This window comes from Tauraco erythrolophus, chromosome 8 (assembly GCF_009769465.1).
Source record: "Tauraco erythrolophus isolate bTauEry1 chromosome 8, bTauEry1.pri, whole genome shotgun sequence".
Classification (NCBI taxonomy): domain Eukaryota; kingdom Metazoa; phylum Chordata; class Aves; order Musophagiformes; family Musophagidae; genus Tauraco; species Tauraco erythrolophus.
In genome coordinates this window covers 25,661,752-25,684,508 of record NC_141472.1, presented here as the reverse complement: position 1 = coordinate 25,684,508, position 22,757 = coordinate 25,661,752, and the positions used below count along the sequence as shown (strand labels likewise).

The 22,757-nt window shown below is 37.5% G+C and overlaps 1 protein-coding gene across 2 annotated transcripts in view; it reads left to right on the top strand.

Annotated features, from left to right (window-relative positions):
- The first annotated feature begins 9,212 nt into the window (after window positions 1–9,212).
- SLC4A10 (solute carrier family 4 member 10) overlaps window positions 9,213–22,757 on the top strand; it is a 127,587-nt gene continuing 114,042 nt past the window's right edge. For both annotated transcript variants that reach the window (XM_086615334.1, XM_086615333.1), the window contains exon 1: window positions 9,213–9,293. In XM_086615334.1, the coding sequence (XP_086471460.1) occupies window positions 9,213–9,293 (81 nt within the window). The remainder of the gene's footprint in view (window positions 9,294–22,757) is intronic.

Genomic DNA, 22,757 nt, shown 5'->3' with positions numbered 1-22,757 from the left:
ACCAGGTTTTAGTCCAGGTACCTATGGTAATGTCTTTCGAAGCAGTGGAGGTAGCGCAGGCTGAAGCCATGTAGCCTCTGAGGAGTACAGTGAGGCTGCTAGAAATAATGACCCTTTTCTCTAAAATTTGTACGAAAATTGGCTTACAGCTGTAACCTAAGAGAAAGTTTTAAAAAGAATTTTGAGCAGGGGAGATCATGAGGGAATGTAATAACTGCTTGCTTGCAGAAGCAGACTGACATCTTGTCTTTCTCACTTGGCCTTGGATTTCCTTCCAAACTCATCTACTTTTTTTCTTGCTAACTTAGAAAACAGTAAGTCTTTAAGAGAACAGGAAGGCCTGGAACAGAGCTGTCCTGGTGGCGGGTGTATGGTGGTCCAGATGATGATCGTTGGAAGGAGATGAGAGTAGGAAAGAAATTCTAATTCAGGAATCTTGTATCTGCCGTTGTGATTCTCTGGGGAGGTGGTCCCACCATTGTTTTTCTCCCTGTCTGCGGGAGAGGAAAAAGAAAAGGTGAAATTGACTGCTGCTTCATTTCTTTTTCAGGACAAAGGAGGGGGTTTATTATCCTGGGTATATTTAGCAATGATAGGTCTGATCAATTAGGTTTTAGGCTGTCAAACAATAGCTGCCTTTTGTGTGTAACGCACAAAAATTTTGTCAGGCAGTCCAAGTTCATGCAGTATTTTAGGATGAGAAATATACACTTTCCTCGTGTGTATGTGTATGGTATATCTATACCTAAGAGAGAATGACTATGAAGAAGCATGGAAATAAAAGTCCTTGCAGCTTTGGTCAAAAAAAAAAAAAGTTAACAGTTCCACAGCGCCACAGTTAATATTTTTATTCAAGGGCGAAGAGTCTTTACAGTGGGGCTATTCCAGAAGACCCGTAGTTGCATTCCAGGTATTATACTTTCGCTCTGGTGTTGGAAGTATTCTGTTTACTTAAAGCAGGAAACAGTGTTTAATAGAACGAGTGTTCACAAGAATTGACTAATTTTTTTGGTTTTTAATGTTGCTTACCGTTGTAAGACAAGCATATATAAAATCACAAAACCCTCTTCAAAACCAGGAGAGTCCTCATGACTGGAATGTATCCAAGTATTACATTTTCTTCATTTTGGTGTTCTTTTATCTTTCCTTGTCCTTTGCACTTTTACTCTTTCACAAGTGTCTTGTACTGAAGTAGTTACATGAAAGACAGTTTAAATATAAAAGCAGGCAGTGCCTGACTTTTGAAGTGCCTACGGGGACTCTGTACGTTCCAGCGGGCATATTGTCCCAGTTTTCTGTCTTTGAAGCAATCATTGACTGTTTTTTTTTTCTTGAGTTCTTAACATTTTTATCTATGTCCTTGCATTATTGAGTGTAAAATTGGGTTTCAAATATTTTAAAAAAAGTGTGGGCAATTACATTTTTAAAGCATTTTGAATTGTTCTAGGAAATTGTATTTTCTTCTCCATTTTTATCCATAAATATCTATGAATTTGTCTAGTTTATATAGTTTGTAGCTCTAATTTTATAATTTAATCCAGACCATCCCAACATCAGCTTTGGGGCCTGGTCTTAGTTTGGAAGGACTTTTCTTTCTTCTTCCCTTTCTGTGTTATTCTTGCATCAACCAGTGGGGGGCTGCCCTCAACCCAGTGCCTGGCCTCGCACAGTCATAAATAAGATGTTTAGCTTTTAGTGAAGCGTGTGCTCCTTCAACAGCTTTTGTGTGTCCCCTCCCAGAGAAAGGATGGCAAGAAAGTAGCGTTTGTTTCAGAGCTCACATTTCAGAATCGATTTTGGAATTAAAGTACTTGATCAATTTGTTGATTATTTATTTTTGTGGCTGTAGGGATGATAAAATTAGGTAGTAATCTGTCTGATATATTACGTATTTATAAATTGCATTTATGAAGCACTTTTTACTCTCTTACTTTCTTCCCATCATATGTGTTTTTGTCAAGACTGCTAACCTAATCCTGAATTTATATGCCTATAACAGCTCTTTTCCCTCATTGTCTCCCTTCAAAGCAGTGGCTTTCCCTCCCAACCTTTGAAATTCTCATCCCACATCACAATCTTCTAAAACTCCAAGGGATATTTTACATCAGACCAATGTTAGATTTGTGCTCTGATATTTAAGCATACAAACCTGCGTGTTTTGCATGACTGAATTAAGCATTTAAAACTGGAAAATTTTGGAGTAACTGATGTGTCCAGCAGTTTTCCTTTTGGATAAGCTTTGACTCAGTAATATTAGCTAAAATTGATCTTTATTGTCATTCTAATTTAGAATTGGTATATTTTGTATCAAACAAGAAAATTTTAAGTATGTGTGTGGTAGATGGATTTTTAGAGTATCTATATTTATCTCTATCTATCTTACTTGTCTGTATTTTATAGATAAAAGCAAAAATTTCAAAGGACCATGATGCACAAATGATGTGCAAATAAGGTGATATCTGGGGATTTGCAAAGGTATACAGACATTCTGACTGCTTAGAAGTACAGGTAAACTGGTGAGGAGTGCACAGCTGAGTTTGTATTCGAATTAGCAGCATGCTGATATTTTTATGTGCAGTGAACAAACTTGGCTGAACCTGACTTTTGCCTTTTTTCCCCTTGTTTGAGCTGAAGCAGAGTTTCATCTGATTTGTAGCTAGTTCTGGAAATGTTGTAATTGGATATAATCTTTTTAGAGTTCTTCCTATAAGAAGAATGACTGGGTTCTCTGCTCACAGTGGGTATATTGGTGTCGAAGCTCAGCAATGTGTCAGGGTAATTCTCTAAAACTCTACACAAATCAAAACGATTATTGAAACTTGTGCAGACACTTTTTTGTGCTAAGTCTGAAGTAGAAGGGGCTAAATCCCCAGTGGGTATAAGTTATATAATTTGGTGATGCTATGCTGATTTATGCCTCTTGAGAGTTTGCCTGCAGCAGAAGCTGGAGGTGATGAGAAGAGATTGGATGAGAGAAAGACCATCCAGGAAAAATTCATCAAATTTGTCATTCTTGAAAGGACCATCATAACATATGGTAAGGCATATAATTTACCTCAGGCTCGGAGGAAAATGATTTCTGCTAGGAGAATATTAATTTTATTTCTTACAGGATCAGCTGACAGGGTAGGCTTTCTCCTGGCTGGTCTTCCCCTTCTGTTTTCTCTAAAGGGAAGGATGGAAGCTTGGAAATGTCTTATCTTTAGCAGACAAGCAAGTTGGCATTTTGCCATCATTTTCTGCTAGCAGAGAGGATAATGGTAATTATATGTCAAAATTTAACATTTCTCTTCTTTGAAAGAGAACTTTTTAATGCAAAATATTTAGAAAAGTCAGATCTATTCTGAGGTGGGTAAGAAGCTAGGATTAGTGAACTGACAATTTTTTCTTAAGAAAAAGGAGTTTTTTCTTCCTCTTTAGGGACAGGGAAGAAATGAAAAGGATCAAAAGAAAGAAAGGTGTGAGGTGTGCAATGTAACTAGGCTGCAACTTCAGTGTTGTGTAGTATTTGGGAGGTAAAGAGAGTGACATCACCTGTCTTGCTGTTCCTTCTGTGGAAAGGCTGTGGAAAGGCACTTGCATTGCTAATGGGTTCCAGCATTTTTGATTAAATTGTTATTTCTTCCTTTATCAGGCAAATAAATTTCTGTTTTGCTGTACAACATGGAGTCCAGATTCCATTGTCACTTTTTGAGGAGGGGAAAATGTTTTCCTATAATCAATACTAGCATCCCAGTGGTTGCAAGTTAGCCCCTTAGCCAGCCATGTCCTAAGTCAGTTATAAAAGGAGAAAGGTTTTCCCAGGCCATGGTATTGTTACAGAACTGTTGAGATGCTTAAAAAGGTGGAAAGCCTGAAGAAAGCCAGAAAAGAAGTCATGGGCATTGAAAACATAACCAGTTCACCTCCTGGACATACATTTAAAATTTATCATTTCGATCTGGTATTACAAGTAATTTTCTAGAACACATGATTTACATAAATGTAATTTTACTAAGAAAATAAATGTATAATTGCAGACTTTGAGGAGATTTTGTACTCTTTATTTTCTGTATTTTCCCTAAGACAAATATAAGCAACCATCTCTTATATACACTGTAAGTGTAGGATTGCTCCTCAGCAGTCTGAGGGAAAGAAGGTGCCTGCCTTCTCCTACATTATCATCTGGGAAATGGGATGCCAGACATTTTAAAGCTGTTTTTGAAGGTAAAATATTGGATAGAAATCTTCCTTTCTTTTCATTGTTTTAAAACTGTTTATTATACATTTATTCTAATTTGTCACCAACATGTAGTGCAGTGATCCGGATTGTCAGGGACCGGCCTGAGGTACAAGCTTGAGCTGTGGTGCTAGGATACAGCGACCCTGACAGCGGGGTGTTTGGAAAGGCAGGTTCTGATACAGCTTCACTAACTGTTGGGCAGAATTGGAAACCAGCCGTGCATTTGCAAATTTTGACTCTGCAGCCATGGCTCAAGTCTGCCTCTGCTCGTTTCCTAGTTTGTTTTATACATGTTTCAAGTTTCCTTTAACCGCAGTCATGGTCATCCACAGATGAACTGATGAGACTTATGTAATGCCTGTTGGAATAATCACAAAAGGAGAGTCTTTGAACAGTATCTCATTTGAGAGAATGTAGCAAGTATATATATAAAATATAACAAGTTTTTACTGAGTTAATAAATTTAAACTTCTATTTTCTAAATAGTTTTTCCTTTTTGCCTGGAGAATGGTAACTGCACTTTATAACAAAACCCCAATAGTTTCATGGAAGAATTTAATAAGAGATATATGTGTAGACTAGAGAAAGGTAATGGAAACTGTCCTGTCAGTAGGATTAAAGAGGATCGTGCTGTCATTAATTACTTTTGAGCTTATTCCACTCAAGTACAAAGATATTTTTCATCTGTTGGTCTGAGCAATGAGCTGAAACTTAAGAACTAATGAATTATTTTGGCTTAGAGAAATTGCTAAACTATTTACGTTGTTAATACCATTCTATGTATTGAGACAAAAGCTCAGTGTCTTTGGTACAGGAGAAACCACCTGTTACTCAGTTGTTTTTGATTTTTTAGGTTTTTTTTGATTCAGGGTTCTAAACTTATTTCCAATTGATGTTGACCCCCAGAGCAATCTCCTGATTTTCCTTAGGTCCTGCTCTTGGTACCAGTTCTGCTGTACCTTGTGTTTCTGCTTTTTTCTTCACTTGTCTGTGTTTTCCTGATGCTCTCTTGTAGAAATATGGGAGTGAAAGGCATACTCTTTGGTCTTTGAGTTTGATTTCCTGCTGTTGCAGACCTTCAGCCTCTGATAGTTAAAAAAAATCCTGAAACATTAATGAGAACTTTGTATGGATTTGTGCTTGTTCCAAAATTGTTCTTTTACTTGAATATTTTTTTCTTTTTCCTTGGCAATTCTATCTTGACAACTACACAGATCTTCACCTTAGACTTTTGTTTGTTAAGCTAAACAAAGCAAATGTTTTCAGTTTCTTCTCAAAATTTCCTTGACCATTGTAGAAGCCTTTATCTCTTGCAGTTTGAATTCATTTTTTAGGCATAGATGATCAGAATCAAGAACATTTTAATAGAGATTCATGTTATTGTGTTAATGTTGATGTCTATGCACTAGAAATATCTTCCTGATAATTTTAAAATTTCATGTCTATTTCTATAGGGCTATCAAGTTGGTAGCTCATAATTAGTGTGATCAGTTTTTCTCCAGAGTTTCATCTACTGTAATTTTCAATGGCTGAGCTCTCAATTTTTAGCAGAAACTTAATATTCTGTAAGTTCACATCTTTGCATTTTGCAATATTAAATTTTATTCTTGTGGTCCTAAAGGTAATACATGTCTTCCTGGTGATGTTCCATTCCTCATCTATTAGCAGTGCTTTCCAATATCAGAAATTTTTTAACAAACCCAAACTGTGATTTTTTTTGGTGTCCTTCATACTATTTATGCTCTGGTCGTTAATAAAAATATATAGTACAATTGATCCCCCAAAATGCTGCTGAGGAACATGCGTTAGTATTGTTCCAGCTCTTTTGGTTCAGCACTACATCATCTCACCTTACTTGTACAATCTGCAATACCTTTCACTGATCTCAAATGTTCTCTGTCATGATCATGAGTGCTAGCAAACATGACTTAAATTTAATTTAAAAAGTTGAGTGACAGAGCTTCTGTTGTTTGCTCACTCACTGCTTAGGTCAGGTCTTTTTGATATGAAGCTGATTTGTGATAGATTCAGAGTGACCATTATTTCACCTTGCGTAATCCACAGGAACTCTAAATTTTCTTTTTTCTTTTTTTTATGCTTTATTTTTTCCTGCAAAGAAAACTGAAATGAAAGCAAAATGTATTTGTGAGTAATGCTTTTGTATGAGACAAATTGATACCTGTTGATATTCTAAAGGGAATGGATTACCAGATTTTTGCTTTAACATCTTTCAGAATAAATATCTATACTTTATAAAATAGTATTGTATTTATACCCTCTCTCTGTTCTAACATTGCTAATGAAATGTTAACATTTTCACTTTTGCAAAATAGTAATTGTATTGCCATGAGGAAAAATGTGAAATAACTTCTGGGAAAAGATTCCACTAGCTGGGATAATACGCATGAAGAAATAACTGTATATTTCTGAGTGCATTTATAATTTGTGCTGAGCTCTTAATGTAACTCAGGAAAATAGTCTTCTATCTTTCCTTTTGGTAGCTCTTGAATTCTTCAAATGTCCAGCTTGCGGAGAGACTATGTATTCTGTGTGAGCAGAAACTCTTAAGTGATGTTTCTGATAGCTGTAGTTATAGCTTTATGTTTTTTTCACCCTTTGTGTGGAGATCATCATGTAATACGAGATTTGCACAGAGAGAGCCTCTGTAGTGTTTATGAAAGGTGGCTTGGCAACATAGATTTTTTTTTTCTTTGGTCACTTCTTACCATCTTGGTGGCCTTCGTATCCTACCTGGGTGGCTGGCGGGGACCTGGAGGTGGTTGCCAGCAGCTCACAGATGTAAGGCTGCACTCCCTTACGTAGTCATAAGTACCTACTGATCAGAATATAGTATTGCAGAACTGAATGTTTTCTTAGGAGTAAATAAGTTAATATTTAGTACTAGTGTATTTTTATTTTTAAATTACCTTTGGAAATAAAAATATAACCTTGGGAGATATTCCCATTTCATACTGATGCAGGGAAAGCTATTTCCCCCTTCTTTTACTGCTGAATCACTCTTGTCTGGTTTTTGAAGAGCTTTTTGTCTCCTTGCATGTATGTATTTATGTCCTGTGCACATAGATCTAGTAATATTTTCTTGGTTGAGAGTGAATTCATGAGTTATTCTGGAAGAACTTTAAAAGTGGCAGCTTTCAAGAACATTCACAATGTTCAAACTGGCATCCTGACTGCCACTGCCATCAGCAGTGAAAAGACAGTGCCAGGTCGTTGAACCTCAAGATTTGCTCTCTTGGAGAATATAAAAAGCAGCAGCAAGTCTGGCCTGATCTGGTTCCCCACTGCACTTGAAAGCCTCCGAGGGCTGCAATGAGTAGCCTCTGCCAGGCTGCTGAGCACCCTACACACGTGGGGGGCTAACCGAGTTACCTTTCCCTGTACATGTAGCATCCGTATGTTGAGGCAGTTGCACACTATAAAGTGAATCAATTAAAAATTGATAGCAGACATTTCCTCTCTCTAAAGGGAGGTGTGTGGTATTCATGGATGAGACCAGTTTGCTTTTATCAGTGCCATAATGTGAATGACTATAAGCCAAATTTGATTAACTCTAAGTTACTCAAAAGAGCAGTTACTACAACTGTACAATAATAATGTTAAACTAACAGAACAAGATCTGGGTGAATTAATTTAGAACCATTTCCTTCTAGTTTCAGCTTCTGCTTACATTTCAAAGTAAAGAAAACATCCAAATTCATTTGAATAACATGCAAGCCGTAGTTAAATTAGGGAAGATTTTTTCCTCCAAGTTTTATTTGTCTGTAAAATTTGACCAGGAGCAATATATTTCAATATGTGTTGAAGGGACGTTCCTGTGTGTTTAAGGATATGGACTGAGTGTCTCAATAGGACTTTATCACTGTGTGGACATGAATAATTTTTCTGTGGGTCTAGAATTCAGAGGAATTATTAAATGATAACTTTTTCCAGTTTGTTGGTGGCATTGTTTCATCTTAGTTATGTGAAGTGATGTTTTTGTTTGTGTAAGTTTGTTGCCATAATAGTAGCAACAATAAATATAAACAATGATTTGTAATAATAAATTTCACTTGCATGAATTATGTGTTTTAATAAAAAGTCCCGTTATTGCTTTATAGTCTTAATAATTTAAAAATTACTAAGGAGGATACTGTACATTTGTTAGCTTGAAAGGTCTCTCGTATCAGAAGAAACCCATGCATGATTGTTTTGTTTGATACCAAAACACATTCTTGCTGTCATAATACTGGAAGATTTTCAAGGCATGCTGTTTTCTGGCTGCTAGCAGGGAGTAATGGAAACAATGCAGTGATCGTGCAAGTTATTGAAAATAAACACTAGGAATACTTAGGCAAGCATTGTTTTTAACTTAATAGGGACTGGGATTCATAAGGCTGCATAAAATACCTGTTTCAGTACCACAGAAGTATTTAAATGCCTTGCTGCCTATGAATTGTTTATAATTTCTTTCTGGTAATTTTCCTTTGGATCAGATTGTGATGCTTCTTCTGAATGGTGATAGTGTTTGTTGAGGAGTGGTCATGCAAGCAAAATTTGATAACCTCGATATGTCACTTCATCTGCTGTTTTTCTGTTGTTAATGCAAAGCTGGTTGCATAATATCTAATTTCTCCTTTAGCTGACCACGGATGAAAACAAAATCTATAATGGCAGCGCTAGGTTTTATGAAAAACGCAAGTGAGGAATCGAAGGATGTGGCTTGTTCTGTTTGGATGATGCAGGATTGCTTTAAGCAGTAAGCTTACTGTTTTCAGATGGCATTAGCAGCATCAGTGATATAGCTGTGTCAGCCTCCTTGGCTACTGGGTGTCTGTGATCGCACGGGGGAAACTATATTTAAGATCTGATATCTTGAGGGTAATGGCTCCAGCGCTTACTGATGGACAGAATGGCTGTTAATGCTTTCTTCACCAGCCCAGAAGATTTTGAAAGATAGACGGGTCTGTGATGTACTTTTGCAAGACAGGAAATGCAATTTTTGGGAGCCTCTGGAAATAGAAAGGTCATGCAGCTTGGAACCGGTGAGACGTTACAGTCTCTAAGTCATCAGGTATGGCCTCATAGTTTATACAGATATTTCTAACACAAGGGTTTGTTTTGCAGTTTTAGGTCATTTACAATCTCTTTGTCTGTGTAATTGCTTCGTGTTGGATTTGCTACAGGATTTGTAGGGTAGACTGTTTACATAAGCAGAGCAATGCATATCTTGGAAATCTAACGTGTTGTTAATTGCTACTTGAACAATGCAAGATTATTCCATATATATTTTCAACTGCTTTTTATTGTGAATGTAATTCTTTTTAACTATTTCATGGTAAAAGGTTATACCTTTGCTGTAAAATAAAATGACGAGACTGTGCTGCATTTTTATTTTGCTGTATGTTTACATGGCACGCAAAGCTATTGTATGGATGTGTGTGTTTGTCGAACGAAATGCAGTATCAGACAACTGTTAACCTACAGTGGCAGGTTATTTAAAACAACGTATCACATTGTGTAACAGGACTGAGCTATTCTGCAGGCACAGATCTTGCTTCATTTTGCAGTAGTAGATTTTTTTTTTCTGCTTCATTTCAAATCAGTTTCAAAAATAGCTCACTGAACATAACAGTGAAAGTTTGGCAAGATAACGCTCCCCTTTTTAATTATTACACTCAGTGACATGTACTAATACTAATGGGTTGTAAAAGAGAAGGTTAATAACTTAAATATTTAGAATGTTGTTTAAAACAAAATTGATTTTACTGAAGCATGTCTCATCCTTTTTGTTTTTAACTGTTGCCAACTTTATTGCAAGGCTGTTACTTTTATATCTGCTAATGTATCGTGGTGGTGGGTAGGAAAGTCAGAGTATATAAAAGAAAACAAGTGAATGGGTGTTTTACATAGGAAGATACTGGCCTAATTTCATGTATGGAGCACAAAATGGAATTGGAGATATTCTTATCACTTTAGGTGTTATAAATGCTATATAATAGCCCTTGAATACAGTATAGAACAATTATATTTGAAATTGTAGAAGTTTATTTTTAAAAATGATGTTGAGCTCCATCTTAAGAAATTCTAGATGTATTTGCAGAACATTTCCATGGCAACATGTTTGGCCATGTGTTTTAAAAGCTCAGCTGAAGCCTGAAAGTAGTGTGCAATTTTTCTGTCACTTGCTTTACCCTTGTGAAACAACAGTTTTCACATACAACTGAACTGCAGATTGACAGGAATGAGTGGCATTTCCTGACCCCGAAGCACAGGATTAAGTGATCGAGACTTAAAAATATTTTCGTATTTCCACTTAGAAATGTAAACATGTAAAATGTTGATTTCATTTTGCATTGAGAACTGTATTCCGGTTTCACCCACATTCAATAATATTTTGTTGGAAATGTATGTGTGCGGGAGACCACAGAAGACCAAACTTAAGAATGTACAGCAAATTGCTTCAGTAAAAATTGCTATCTTTTCATTTTAAATTAAAAACATATTTGTAAAAATATTGTATTACTTTTACTGGCCATAATTTATAGTTTCACATCTACTTATCCAGCTTACATTCTTACTAATAATGGGGAAAGACTGCCCTGCTCTTAAGCTTGATTAGGTTCGGCATGATTTAACTATACCTTTCACTTGCTACAAGATCTTTTTAAGCTGTTAGAGTTTATTTTCAGTATTTTAATGTATTAGTCACAATGAGTACATTCTGTTTCTTGGCATTGGAATGAAATTCCTGAAAGTATTGGTTTCATGGTATTTTGATGCTTTGTAGGATATTTACGGACTTTTTAATAGGGCCAACCCTCCCCTTAGCTTCTTTGTTTTCCTTATTCAAGTGTAATTTAAAATCTTGACTTACCTGTATTTTGAAGTTGTTCCTGAAGTCTGCTTTGCTCATTTAAAATAATTAGATCTCCATGGAATTTTGCGTAACTGGAAGCTATAGCAGTATGCCACGTGCTTATCCTGGACTCTCTTTCATCATTTATGTTAATCCTGTAAACTGTGTTCTGTGAGTGTTTTTGAAATGTAACATGGATAATAATCTCCAAATAGTGCAACAGACATCCAGTGTTGCCTGTTTAGGACAGAAACTGTATCTACAGAGGAAGATAAATTGGTGAAGAAGGCTTGCTCGAGGAAGTGTATGTTTAGGTCATTCCATTTTGAAATGACGGTATTACTGACTATTGCAAGTGAGTTTGAATATGCTTTTTCCCTCAAAGGACATAGTCTCATTATAGGTCCTTCTTCGTTTGAAGGGACCGAAGAATAGTACCCAAAAGGGATGTATCAAGGAGGTGAAGTTCTTTTATAAGAAAAGGAATTGCAGCAAGGTAGAGCTATACACATGAGAGCAGGGAATTGTACTGAAGTGATCTGGAAACTTAAAACTACAAACTATTTTGCTTGTTTAGCCTTCCCCCTCGCCACCACCCAAAAAAGACAGGTTTAAAATATACTTGCTGATATTTGGACATACTGCACAAATTTGGAGTCACTGAATCCACAGTGACAGTGTGTTGGTATCAGCTTAACAAGAAAGTTTTTTTAATGCCACCGTTAAAACTATACCATCCCTCTTCAACAAAAAAAAGTTGATTACAACTGTCAGTGTTTGAATGTGTGTATGCTGTGTGAAGAAGGATCTCTCTGACTAAAGAATTCTTTTCCTTGGCTGTGCATAATGAATACACATTGTGAGTATGTGTTTCCCTGTCTTTAAGCATTCCTATTTACAGAACATGATGATAAAGATCTTACAAAGCTCTGTATGGATGTTTTAGGAACAGTGCTAACTAGCAAGTTGGGCAAGAAGCCCAATATTTGGGTCATTTACCAATTCTAGAAATGAATGCTTACACTTACGCACATACTGAGTGGTGTAGTGCTTTTACTTATTACTGATTGCCGTACTGATTCCATACCACTGACTTTTTTTCATATGTTATAGTGCCAGTTTTTAAGGAAATGGCCACACTAGGACAAATAGGAGATCATGGCTAAGCGTTCACCAATGACAAAACAACACTAGAAGCAAAAAATACTTCCAGTGAGTTGAAGGAATTCAAGTTCTTTTGTCCTACATTAGTCTCCCTCCCAACAGATGATCCTATCCTCTGGTGAGATTCTCCTTGTTTAGTTCTTTAATTCATATACCAAGTCATTGGGCCTAATGACCTGAATTAGGGAAGGCTTAGTATAAGCATGTCAGAAAGGTCTAAAACATAAAGTAACGTAGCATAAATATGTAATACCTAACTGTGGGGTCACAAAATATATAGGTAAGTGACTAGTGTTTGAAGAATGCTCTATTTCATTTAGTGTTCCACGAATATCACCATGTGATTGTTCTGAATAAAGACTATTTGAAGGAGTTTTGCTGGGATGCAATATGAAGGTGTTAATAAAACAACAATAATGCCACAGTAATCTGTTAAAAAAAAATTGAAATAGAGTCATACTTAGTGCCAACCAATTCCTGTAGAGGTGGGACCACCTAAGAGGGAATAGTAGGGAAGCTGACCATATTAATGCAACAAAAGAGAATGGCTATACAGTACTTAGAATGGCATTTTGGAGAGAAGTGATTCCAACTATGGTTCATTCTCTCTCTCCTCTGCTCTCTCTCGTAATAAGCTTCATAAATAATATGAGTTATTCATATTGTTTCTTATTTCCGTGCAAGACTATATTTATTTTGCCTTACTTAACTCTTCAGTAAAAGTTATTAATAAAAAAACATTAACATGAGTGCTGTGGTCAGGGTCTTTGGTCTCATGATAATATCTTTCTGTAGGAGCTAAGTGTAAGTAGAAGCTGATCCATAATTCTGATAAATTCCAATAGATTGCTTAATTAGTAAAATCAATATAAACCACAGAGTAAGCTACTTAATGCTTTCCACTGTGCCATACTGATTTCAGTGTGACCCTAAAAGGGAGAGGACCACTTTCCCAAAGGATTTAAAAAAAAAAATATATATATATATATATACCAGTAAGAGGTTACAAGATGTGACTGGTGATAAGGTGAGGAGATACAGCTATTGCCATTTTATTAAGGGGGATCAAGTTTTTTTCTTATGTTTAAGTGATACTTCTCATATTTTAAGTTGTGCTCATTTCCTCTTACCCTGTCACTGGGCACTGCTGAGAAGGGTCTGGCTAAGCCTTCACTGCTTCTCCCCCAATCAGGTATTTGTACACTCTGATAAGACTCCTCTGAGCCTTCTCTTTTCCAGGCTGAAACAGTCCCAGCGCTCTCAGCCTCTCTTCTTATGACCTTTGTGGCCCTTTACTGGGCTTACTCCAGTATGTCCATGTCTCTCTTGTAAGAAGAAAGCCCAGAACTGGACAGAACCCTCCACTTATGTCTCAACAGGGCTGAGCAGAGGGGCAGAATCACATTATCTGGTAAGGAAATTCGGATTGTCTGTTAACTAGTCAATCAAATATGGGAAACTTTGGACAGGAATCCTTGAAAAATGTGGACTGAATGTGCCGAAAATTATAAATAGTAATGTTTGTTGGTACTTTTATGGAGAAGAAAAGCTTTGAAAATAGCTTTGCTTAAGTCATAGCAGTTGCTTTAGTGTTGAAACCTCCTGTTGTTTTGAAATATCTTGTATGAAATCTGTGGCCCTCAATGCCAATTGATGTAAGCAGAGAATAACTCCTAAAGGCAAAGGTTAAGCTTTAATATTTTGAGCTAAGCAAATTTTAAAGTAACTGAATAAAAAGATGTCATCTAGTATGATATCACTAATTAAAAAAAAAAAAAAACAACAAAAAACCAAAAAGCATGAACTACAGGGATTCGTAAGTTGTGTTTTTAGTCAACTTACCAAAAACTATTTGTTAATTTTGAGTGGAAACCGAGAGCACGCATGGAACTCTCAAGTGTTCTCAACTGGTGAAGCAACCATCAACTGATACAAAATATTCAGCTCGGTGCATTGAATGAAAATGTAAAACAGGCATTAAGTGACATGAGAGAGTGTTGAGGTATTGTAAAAATTTTCTCATTTTTATAATAGCTTCCGTCTTTTCCTCCAGGCTGCTTAAATAAAACAAAAATGCGTATAGGAGTCTTCAGTGATTCAGGATTCATCTGTTTCTCTCCTGCTAACATAATGAGTTCACTTGTTTAAATTCTCTTTATTAAAGATTTTATGCAGGCACACAGAGTCATTAATATATGTGCAAGAAATCGTACCCATATGGTTTGCATCCACATTTAACGCAATTAAAACTAGTCTAAAAAAAGCAATATCAATTTTATGTCCCAATCATGTGATGAAAATTTTCCAGGAAAACCTGTATCATTTTTATACCTGAATCCCGAAAGTGAAACAACAGAGAAATACCTTGTTGTTGCACAGTAAAAGGGGAGATGCACTTGAGAATTCCATTCAGGTGTAGAGTCTGTTTGGAGATAGGAATTTGCATGGTGGAGACCTGATGAGCTTATCAGGTGAGGGGGTTAACTGTGCTTTAGGGAGTTTCTATCTGAGAGCTGCGCAGGTCAGTTATACCGGCTGATGTCACTCTTTAGTTCAATTTTTAAAAATATTTAAGTGTTTATTTCCTGCTGAGGTTATCTGAAATAGTTTAAACTTGGAAGAAAAAGTAATGAGACTTCTCTTTCCACTTTTCTTCTCCCCGTTGTTTGTCTAACTTTTCCAGTCCTATTCCAGGCGTAAATTTTGGTGAATATAAAATTTTATACTTGGTGAATATAAAATTTTATGCAACAAGGGCAAGTGTAGAGTCTTGCATCTGGGTAAGAACAACCCCATGTACCAGTACAAGTTGGGGACTGAACTGTTGGGGAACAGCACAGGGGAAAGGGACCTGGGGGTCCTGGTGGACAGCAGGATGACCAGGAGTCAGCAATGTGCCCTTGTGGCCAAGAAGGCCAATGACATCCTTGGGGTGTATTAGAAGGGGTGTGGTTAGTAGGTCGAGAGAGGTTCTCTTCCCCCTCTACTCTGCCCTGGTGAGGCCGCATCTGGAATATTGTGTCCAGTTCTGGGCCCCTCAGTTCAAGAAGGACAGGGAACTGCTTGAGAGAGTCCAGTGTAGGGCCACAAAGATGATTAAGGGTGTGGAGCATCTCCCTTATGAGGAAAGGCTGAGGGAGCTGGGTCTCTCTAGCTTGGAGAAGAGGAGACTGAGGGGGCACCTCATTAATGTTTATAAATATGTAAAGGGTGACTGTCGTGAGGATGGAGCCAGGCTCTTCTCACTGGCATCCAATGATAGGACAAGGGGAAATGGATATAAGCTGGAACATAGGAGATTCCGCTTAAACATGAGGAAGAACTTCTTCCCAGTAAGGATACCAGAACAGTGGAACAGGCTGCCCAGAGAGGTTGTGGAGTCTCCTTCTGTGGAGATGTTCAAAACCCGCCTGGACGCGTTCTTGTGTGATCTGATCTAGGTGGTCCTGCTCCGGCAGGGGGATTGGACTAGATGATCCTTTGAGGTCCCTTCCAATCCCTAACATTCTGTGATGCTGTGTGATACTTCATGCGTGTATGTGTGTCCTAAACAGTGGTTGTTCATATCACAACTTGACATTTAAATTTAGGCAACTCTTAGTATACAAGAAAGTGGAAGTTGGTTGGTGTTACCTCGATGTTGAATGCCATGTAACATTTTTACTGGAAGTACACTGAGTGGTCATTAGAAAAATCTAATACATATGGAAAATACAAAATGATAGTTCCGTAATAGTGATAGTAATATAGTAGTTTCTTAAGACATTGTATATTCTGCTGAAGATTATTCCTGGGTGCTTAGATTCCACATGGCAAGTTTAGGCCTAGTTCTGTGGATGGTACTAAGGATGTTGCTCAGTGTCTGGTAGCTGCGACTGGATCTTACCTTTAGAATATCAGTTGTGGTAGTTGTGCTAGTACCTGTCAAAAACATGACTTCTGAGATCACCAGGGCACAGGATTTCATGGAGGTGGCTGGATATTGCCAGCAAAGTTTACCTAACATATGAAATGCGAAACATAGGAAAAGGAAAAGCTGTCTTGGCATCATCTTTTATTCCGGAAAGAAGTGATGATCTCTTTCTCCAGGAACTTGGTTGCCTCGTTGCCTTTGCCAGACTTGTCCCCTCTGCTAGATCTCAGTGTACTGTCACCAGTCCTTCTGCACGGAGTCATAAGTGAATTTCTCATTTCTGCTGGTGAGCGTCTTGCAGTGACTCATTGGGCTTGGTTATTGCCCAGTCTGCCTTCTGCTCTCCTCCTCCTCTTTCCTGAGTGATTTTCTATTCTGTAAGGCGCAGATGTGGTGAAATTTCTCAGCCATCTAACTTCTAATGCAAAGATGCATGTTTGCTGTGGATGTCGGTGAGAGATGTAATCTGTGCTCTCGGAAGTAGTTACTAGCACTGCCCTGTGTCCTGAACATCTACAGTAGCAGCAACCTCAGTACAGATCTGAGACATGCTCTGGGTCCTTTTCTTGCTCACTTTAACAGATGAGAAGTGTTAAATTGTTTCCTTTTTAGTATGCTTTGCAATTGCGGAGACAGGGATTAGATTTACATTTTTAGCAATGTCTGTATCATCAGCTATAAACAAATTTCCCTGGTAATGACTAGGCTTTATTTCCCTTATGGGCCTCTTTTTATGTCCATAAAAATGTCATTGTCAATTTCTGGTTTAATTTCCTTTTAATTTTCCTGTCTTTGCTTGGCTACACTGTACACACCTGTACATCTCTAATTTAATATAGGAACATAAAGAATAGCACCTTTATCTTCCACTATGCACAGCATAAAATTTCTTCAGGTGAACTGAAGAATCTCTTATGCTGTTTATTCAGTCATAGCGAACGAGATTAAGGCTCTTTGGCTTTAGGTACTTTTGGCAACTGCTTCTGTACAGAGCTGGGCTGCAGGGATCCTGTAAGGTAAATTGGTTAAGCTCTGGACCTGATGCTGTTCCCATAATGGATGCTCCTGCCTTCCCAGCATGTTCATCCCCATATATCTTCCTCTCTTGGTTTACAGTTTACCTATTTGGGATAGACATAGTGATGTACGCTGACATAGCAGACAGAACAGCTGCGACTTACATCATTTTCAAGATAAGAAGCGCCCCACACTAAGTAGCCCTCACTCTGGGAGATTATCTGTGTTAATGAAGGTAGAGTTTTCTTTGCTTCATCAGATTCCTAGTGCCACTCTGCTCAGTTTGAACTTCACCTGTATTTATAACTTCCTAGTCTCTTGTCAGAGGCCTCTTCGTCCGTCTCAGTGCGGGACTGCAGGTTTCCTTCAGATACCTCAGTTGCTATGTTTTTCCCTGGAACATAGGAATATAAAAATGGTTGTGCTGGACCAAGCTAAAGGTCCATCTAGCTCAGTATCTTGTCTCTCTGATAGTGGTCAAAAGCCCAGGGAGATGTGTGATAGTGGGGCAGGTGCACAACGATAGATCCCCTGGGTGGTCTCTGAGAACCTCACAGTTCATGGCTCCAGGACTTTCTATTCCAGAAATAGTAGTTTTGGATTTAGTACTTTTTGATAGATTCTCTTCCCTGAACATGTTCACATATTTCTAGAACTGAAGTTAACTTGTAGTGTCCACTGGAGTTCCATAGCTTGCCAATGCACTGTGTGAAGAGCTATGTCTTTTTGTTTGTTTTGAACCTGCCTCCATCTGTCTTCGTTTAATACCACTGTCCTTAGTACTGTGTTGGGAAAGACAGTGAACAGTAGTTTCCTTGTTCAGCCTCTGAATACCTTTCATGTTTTTATAGACTTCTAATATATCCGCCTCTTGAAGTAGATACTCTTGTTCTCTACCTCTGAATCTTTTCCATTTCAGCTACACCCTTTTTGCCAAGCAGGAACCAACTACACTTGATATTCAAGCTGCAGGTAAACTTAAGATGTATACAGCGAGCATAAGGATATCCTTGTTTTGGTCCCTGTGAGTTTTCTGATTCCTAGTGTTGTGTTTGCTTTGATGCTGAACTTTATACCGAAGCTACTAAACTTTGATATGATGTTTTCGTTGAATATTCAACCAAAACTCCAGGATGCCACTGCTAAGTGGTGGTGCTCGAAAAGTTTCACTATATATGTGAAACTAGAATTGTTTTTCTCTCTTGTGCATCAATTTGCAACTTTCCCACTCAATTCTCTCAAACATTTTGCCATCCTTAACATGCTTAGTGTGCTAAGGGCTTTCTGCAGATCTTCATATTTATCCTTATGAATCTGATTAGGAAATAATCTGTCATTAGCAAACTTAGTCACCTTGCTGCATGTCCAAAATCATCTGTACATTTGTACCAGTGCAGATCTCACTAGAATTCCAGTGATGACTTCTGCACTGGTGACCTCCCTCTGCCAAAAGAAATTACAATTTCCTTATGGCTTCTGTTTTCTACATTTTATCATTTCTTAGACCAGCAAAGACCTTTCCTCCTACCCCATTGCTGGGATAACGCCATTGATTCTTTCCGTTGCCTTTGGTGAAGACTCATGCTGAAAACCTTTTGACAGTCGAAATAGACTTTATTAACCAATTTGTTTTATTCACAGGCTTCTTTACTCCTTCAAGGAATTACAATAGGTTTGTGAGGTACGATTCCACAGGATCAGTTGTTTTCCAGGATATCGTGCTTAGACATGTGTTCTGTCATCTTATTCTTTGTAATAGTTTCTCTAAATCTGCCCATTACCAGCAAGAAGCTTACTGGTTGCTTATTTACGAACACTGTTTGGAAATCTTAGAAGTTATCATCATATGTGTGCTCTTCCAGTTCAAAGGTACCAGAGATGATTTCAAGTGAGGATGTTACACACCACATTGTGTCTCGCCTGTAGGATTTGGGATTATAAACTGGGTTTTGTTGACTAAAATATCTTGAGAGTAATTCTGTTGGAAGCATATGTAAATTTAATACCTCTTTACTTCTAAGCTGACTGGATCTCCACAGAAAGGTAATGCAGCATGCAGTAACAAGAAAACTGAGGAAGCAGGAACGTTCAGAAAGTGTTTAAAACAGAAGACAGACAAATACAAGATATTAATCTCACACAGTTTCCATTTTTTCATGGACAGATTAAAAAAGTCATCACACCTTTGCTAATCTTTTATCGTTCTTTGGCATGAGTATTACTTTTGTGATTCAGGGTGATGAAAAATGAACAAGAATGAGAATAATCATGAATAAACTTTTCAAGGGAATAATAGTTCCATCTATTAATGGAACTATGCACAGGATTTATTGACTTGATCTTTATGCTATTGAAAAGGAGACAGCGCTTATCTTTTACTTACTAATTAAATATGTCACTGACTACTTCCTCCCCCCCCAACTATTTTTTTAGCAGATGACTAATAAACAGGCATGGACAGAGTGCTAGTTAAGGTAAACTGGCCTTTCCAGTGATCGTGAGGTGAAGGGGCAAGCTTCCTGACTGCCCTGTGCCAGTCAGATCCGCTGCTAAAGAGAGAAGTGAGGACATCTGCTTTTTCTGTTTCTCTCTTTCCCCTCTATGAAAAATTCTTCAGTTTAAATGTAAGCTGTACAGGGAGATGCACTTTCAGTCTCCAGTGTTCTTACAAAAGCTTTGGGCCTATTTCGTTTGAAGGGTAGACAAAGGTTCAAGGGAGATTCATGTCAGTTCTTCTGTCTTCCTATTATTGCTTCTAGTCTCTTGGTGATGTTTTCTGTGCTCTGACTCTGTTTAAAATGTGCTCATTCTGTTTCTAAGCAGAGGAAAGCTCTTATGATAGGCACTTTTTAAACCTTTCTGTTGCAGTCCATGGCAATGCTATAGTTCAAAATAAAAATTATCTGGAATCTTACCTAGCTCCCATCCTACTGGGTTCCCATTGACTACACAGGAGTTGTGCAAGGTGCAAGTTAATGTAGGATTTCAAAAGGACTGTTTAGAGTCTTTTGCCTTCAGGTATCTTCTACTTGAAAACAGTCATTGGTGAAGTTAAATTTAAGACATACTGTGATGTTGGACTTGGAAAAGAATTAGCAAGCTTAAAATAACAAAACAAGCTCCTTAAAAGAACCCCAGACATTCCCTGCTCAAGAACCCAGACATCTCTGTGTCCAAGGATGCAGAAGAACATTTAACCAGTGATGTTATTTACTCTCTTGTGTACTATATCTTGAGAAGAATTAAGCTATCAGTATGCTATTCTGGCAAACGATCCATAAATATGATTAAAATTCCTGTGAGAATAGGGCTTGGATTAGTCCAGTTCTACATTGCAAAAGATTTATTAGTGTACGTTGGCATGAACTTCTAATGTAGTTACAGAGTGTACAAGTATAAAATGCCTCGACCAGGCCTGCTTATATGGACTTGGCATGCGGTATAAGCTTCAGTGGATTAAATCTTTTCCCAGTATAACTATGTCATAGCAACTCATCCTTATCAACTAGCATTTTAAATCACCGTGTAATTTGCTAAAACAACTAATGTATGTCAGAGAGAGGATATGTAACAGCTTCAGATAACAAGTTTCAGGATATATGAAAAGGCAATAATCAGGATGATACTCTTTCCTTTCTGTTGTTATTTTTGATTGGTTTATTGGTGCTTCTTTATCTCTGTGCTTTCTGATGATTTTCATGCTCTTACATCAACCCTTGTCTGGATCACACTAATGTTGATATTCTCTGTCCTTTCCTTCTTCCCTTAAATTACATCTGCCTCTGGTTCAGCCTCCTCTTTGTGCCATTCCTGACACTTCCTTTTTTCCTTCAGGTGCAAAACTCCTCATCTCCACTATCTGCTCTTTTATTTTCTTGATATTTCTGGAATGTTACTGGTCTCAAAGAACCTGGAGATTGTCTTTTTACCTCCTGCTGTTCCCTCCAACCCACAGAATTTTGTTCCCTTGTTTATTAACAAGACTGTTACCTCCAAAAATATCCACTCTGAATTTGGATCAAAGAAATTGGTACTTCTGTGCCTTTTTTTTTTTTTTTTTTTTAAACAATAGAATTTCCTTCTGCCTGCCTTTCTAATGTCTTTATGGTCTGCATCATGGACACAACACTACCTGTTCCCATCTCTCAGTCTGACTCGACTTGCAACTTTCTTCCATTCATAATTTCTCACGCTTCAGTTTCCATATGGATAACTATCCAACTCTGTAGCTGTCCTGGTGCTGTTGTTTCTCATTTTAATTGTATCCCATGTGCCAAATCAGCTACATGCTTTGAGTTGATCTCTAAGCACTGTGTTCTCTGAGTTCCTTTTCTGTGATAACTATTTGAACTTTTTCAACATTTTTATTCTCTCTCTCTCTCCTCCCAAGAATGAGACTTTGTAAAACTTCTGTTTTTGTTGATCTTGATGTTGATCTTGTTGACTTCTTTTCTGCTTTTATTTCCATTTTTCCTCTGTACTTTCCTCTGTCAGTTTTATCAGTTCCCTTGAGACTATGTTTTTTTGTTCTTCTCATACACTTCCAAACCCTTCTGACAATTCATAGTCCTGGCTGACTCCCAGTATGCACTTTCTCAGTTCCTGATGCCATCTGCTATGCTTCAGAGATAGTGCTGACTATCTCTGGTGAAAATCTTTTAATTCTGCTGACTTTCTGTATTTCTCAATCTCTGGGATTTTTGTAATCTGTTTTGAGTATCTTTGCTTGCAGTTTTGCCTGTACTTTATTTTTTTTATTAATTGTATAGTCCTCCATTCAGCTTATCTATTCCCCCCTCTTTCCGTGTGAACTTATTAAAACTAACCAACCAAAGTCAAAATTTAAGCTTCCTCCTCGTTTAGTGAAAGAGACATTTAAGATTTTGTTTTGTAGTCTTTGAACCTGTTCCAATGAACCTATCCCTGTCCTTATCCACCTTCTGACCTTCTGCTGGTCTTTTTTTTTAATTTCTGTTTCTCTTCTTGAATTCCTTCCCATACACAAGAAATATGTCTGAGTCTCTTCATATATATATATATATATATATAAAAAAAACCACAAAACAACGCTCAACTTCAGAAGTTTCTATTCACCAGATTAATATCCTGGACCTCCTTCATCTCCCCATCCTCTTGGTATGCTTTGTACAATTGTCTTCATTTCTTGTATTCTAATGCCTTTGTGGAACTGCTCACTTCTAGTTTCTGTCTTTTGCACTGAAATTTGTCTCACTAATGTTCCACTTGACTTCTTCCTGGAGAAATTCCATGCTAGTCCTTTATTCTCCTCCACTCCATCTGTCATCTCTCTGCAATGCTATGTTATAGTCTTCATTAAATTTTGTTGTTCTTAGACATTTGTCATTTTGTCCTTGTTGATTCTCTCTCTTCTCAGACTTAGTTTCTTATTGGGTGGGTCTTTGTCTCCCCCTCCTTCTCTTTCTGTATGTAGGTGTGTGTTTAGATCTCTCAGGAATCCATCCTCAGCCTTTGCATCCTCCTCCACACCTTACTTCAGATAATGTAGCCATAAGCATAATTGTTATGAAGGCATCACTACTTTAATTTTTAGTGGTCTTCTCCCA